Raw genomic sequence first — 2,992 nt, forward strand, 5'->3', positions numbered from 1 at the left:
TTCTACTAGAGATTCCGCTACACCTAACGATTCTATAAGACGAAATTACCCCAGTGAGTTATTCGCCAAATTGGGAGCGGAGCGAAGTGTGGAATATTTCGCAAAAACAACTCGCATACTTCTCCAAAGGCGTCTTGAAGTTCCTTATGTGGTGTATTTTCCAACGCAGAGCTGAGAAAGGGGCTGGGTAGTAAATCTCTTATTTACCGTGACATAAACTTGAAATTGTAAACTTAAAAAGCGCTCGCCATTCTAATCGATAGACGGATCTTGGTCATTATCCTCGCAACTGCCATTGAGTAATATTTTCCGAATATATCGATCGATCGGGCGAGCGATAAGTATCATCGATGGGAAAGGGGTAGAGCGTAAGTGTCAGAGGAAACGCTTGTCCAATTTTGAATCCTCAACACCAATGGTTCTCGGTCGCTTCTCACGTCGCAATGAGGCTAATGGTGACATTCCTCACCATAAAACGCACACTGAGGAAAACGAAACTATAGCCGGCTCTGGTGAGGACAGCTCTATGAACAACAACTACTCCTATGTGTGCATGCAGATCTAAGCTCACCCAAATCAGACGCCTCCTCCTCCTCACTAAGCAGTCCATACTTGGTTAACTACGTTCAGACGACCAGTGTGTCAGAAGGTCGTCACGGTCGCGAAATGGGTGACCAGGTGCAGCTCCTTACCAACGTGGTGAGTCTCTGTTATTCCCATACACCCTTACCCCAACAGCTTCAGATAGGATCAGTGGTCGGCGGCCCTTCAGTGCATGCCCTGCCTACTTCTCAAGGTGGTTTGTTCACGCAACACTTCCCGGCAATGCTTCCGATAGCCTCACGTACTTCAGCATATTTGGTGTTGTCGCTCACCTGTGGGCAGCTTCAGGTGAGAGCCTCCCTATATGAAAGATTCATGCTGTACACTTCTACCCGAATCCGTAGATAAACTCCTATGATAAGGAAAGCGAACACTTGTGCTCTCAATTTACTCAGATAACCACACTTCATAAATTCACCGACCAATCAGCGACCAGCACCCTAGCCGACCTCAGCGAGTCGGATCTAACGGAACTGCTTGAGTCTAGCCTAGCGTTCGTCCTGCAACCAACAGGCTCGGCTCTGAGGCACTTACCTGTCAAAGGCCCTAAAGATGCAGATCCTATCGCTAAGGCGTTTGGCAAGGAAGCCTGTTCCATCCGGAGGTATCACCAACAGAAGTGTCCTACCAGTCTAGTCAATGTTGCAGATACACTCACTCGGTGAGCGGAGCGACGGTGTTTGATTTATGTATCGATCTATTCAGCATGCGTATCGTTAGACACCTCTTTCCGAAGCTAGCCTTCTCCAAGGGACGCCAAACTGATATTTTTGTCACTAATTTCACCAATCGGACATGTTTATGTGCCTTCCGACTTGAGGCAACCGATTCCCTGCTCAGTATTGTGTCTGGCTAGCGTCATTCGTGTATTGCATCATTGGGACACGTACATTATCGATCTCCTCTCTACTACTCGACGTCTGTGGAAGGAGAATCTATCCGAAACATGCACGGATTCTATCTAAGACGTCAACGGTCCGATGGACCCTGGCGCATCTGACTCTGTTGAAGGTTGCGTTGCTAGTCGGGAGGACGAGATATCCTTGGTAGTGGATTCGTCTGGGCATGTTATGTTGAGTATTGGATGGTTGATCCGTCTGATGTCAACACCTTGAGTCGTGTAGATTGTACAAAGAGACGAAGAAATGGGATTTAGATTGTTTGTAACAGTCGCTAGTTCAAGTCCCGGTGAGGTCGTTTTCGGAGGGCTTCCTCACCGTAATGGTGCAGAACAGTTTCGGTTGATTCGCGACACAATCAAAATTAATATTTTCCGCTGGAGATACGAGCAACGCTCTTCGGAAGGATATGCGTCTGGTGAGGTCGACTGACATTGTCGTTGAAAGAGAATTGATTGATCGGACGAATGCACAGAAAATGCGGAAGGTGAATCACACCAGATGGCAGTATATGTTCCGACCTCTGCACTCACTCCGCAAGTTTCGAGGATTTGCATTGATACTGCCTGATTGTGAGCGACCCTCCTAGTCACGACATACCAGGAACAGAGACTCCGGACCACTTCATAGTTCGAAAAGTGTCTCTCAGTGACGCGGTCGAGGTGGTCGATCTGAAAAGTCTTTGCGAAGACGGTATTAAAAGGTATTTGCAATGCTTTTTTCTACAGGGTGGTGCCCCCGAAGAGTTCACTCTTTGTGATTTCGCGGTACGTGACATTTCATGAACAAAAAAAATACGTATATTATAAACTATCGTCTAACACAGAATCGAGAGACGGCGTACCGGTTTTGACAATCATACACCGCGAAATAACCAGGGGTGGCCCTTCTTTAGAGCACCTGTTAAAGGTCTCTTCACCACTGCGGTGACACTACTTAGATTAGGTGGCACTCTGCATGAAGCTAAGCTCGACACCGACACATGTATCAGAATCATGTGTGAGGTCGCCAAGTGCGATCCGTCTATGATCACGTATGCTGGACGTGGAGCTAAGGGGGCCGACACTAATTTGACAACATCCTAAAGTCTCCGATGATAATTTCACCATATTATCTCTGTTGGTCATATTTATGAATGACTCGGAAAATCGAGTTTGGAACTCAAACTTATAACTACTCGAATAAACTGAATACATCCAACAGATCCTAACTCCTGATAGAATCCTCTTGTTTCATAGCAACAGTCTGCAATATAGCTCTGGAACCTGCCATAGGTGTGTGCATTTTATGACGGAGAATGCCAGGATATTTGCGAGCCCAGTCTTATCGAGGCGCTTCACTGTTTTACTCATACCAAATATCGGTTCAAAATCGAACGATGGATGTTGCTTCATCAACATACACCTGTAGAATTATCAAGGCATTTCCGCACGATGAACGTGCCTCGTGAGACAATAGGTTCACTTTTTATGGTATTGGTATGTGATTCC

The 2,992-nt window shown here is 46.4% G+C and overlaps 2 protein-coding genes across 2 annotated transcripts in view; one reads left to right on the top strand and one right to left on the bottom strand.

The window, feature by feature from the left end:
* Window positions 1-415: 415 nt before the first annotated feature.
* Pmar_PMAR021341 (hypothetical protein) lies at window positions 416-1,580 on the top strand (the record flags this gene model as incomplete). Its single annotated transcript, XM_002782526.1, has 5 exons — window positions 416-512; window positions 560-699; window positions 745-891; window positions 999-1,207; window positions 1,252-1,580. The coding sequence occupies 5 exons, from the start codon at window positions 416-418 to the stop codon at window positions 1,457-1,459; spliced, it is 801 nt and encodes a 266-aa protein (XP_002782572.1). The 3' UTR covers window positions 1,460-1,580.
* Window positions 1,581-2,962: 1,382 nt separating this feature from the next.
* The window catches only part of Pmar_PMAR021342 (conserved hypothetical protein), a gene marked incomplete at both ends in the record, with an annotated part of 1,836 nt that continues 1,806 nt past the window's right edge, over window positions 2,963-2,992 (bottom strand). Inside the window, one exon of the mRNA XM_002782527.1 lies at window positions 2,963-2,992. This exon is cut by the window's right edge and continues 4 nt beyond it. Within this exon, the coding sequence (XP_002782573.1) occupies window positions 2,963-2,992 (30 nt within the window).

The sequence above is a fragment of the Perkinsus marinus genome (genome assembly GCF_000006405.1).
Source record: "Perkinsus marinus ATCC 50983 genomic scaffold scf_1104296939202, whole genome shotgun sequence".
In the NCBI taxonomy this organism is placed as follows: Eukaryota; Perkinsozoa; order Perkinsida; family Perkinsidae; genus Perkinsus; species Perkinsus marinus.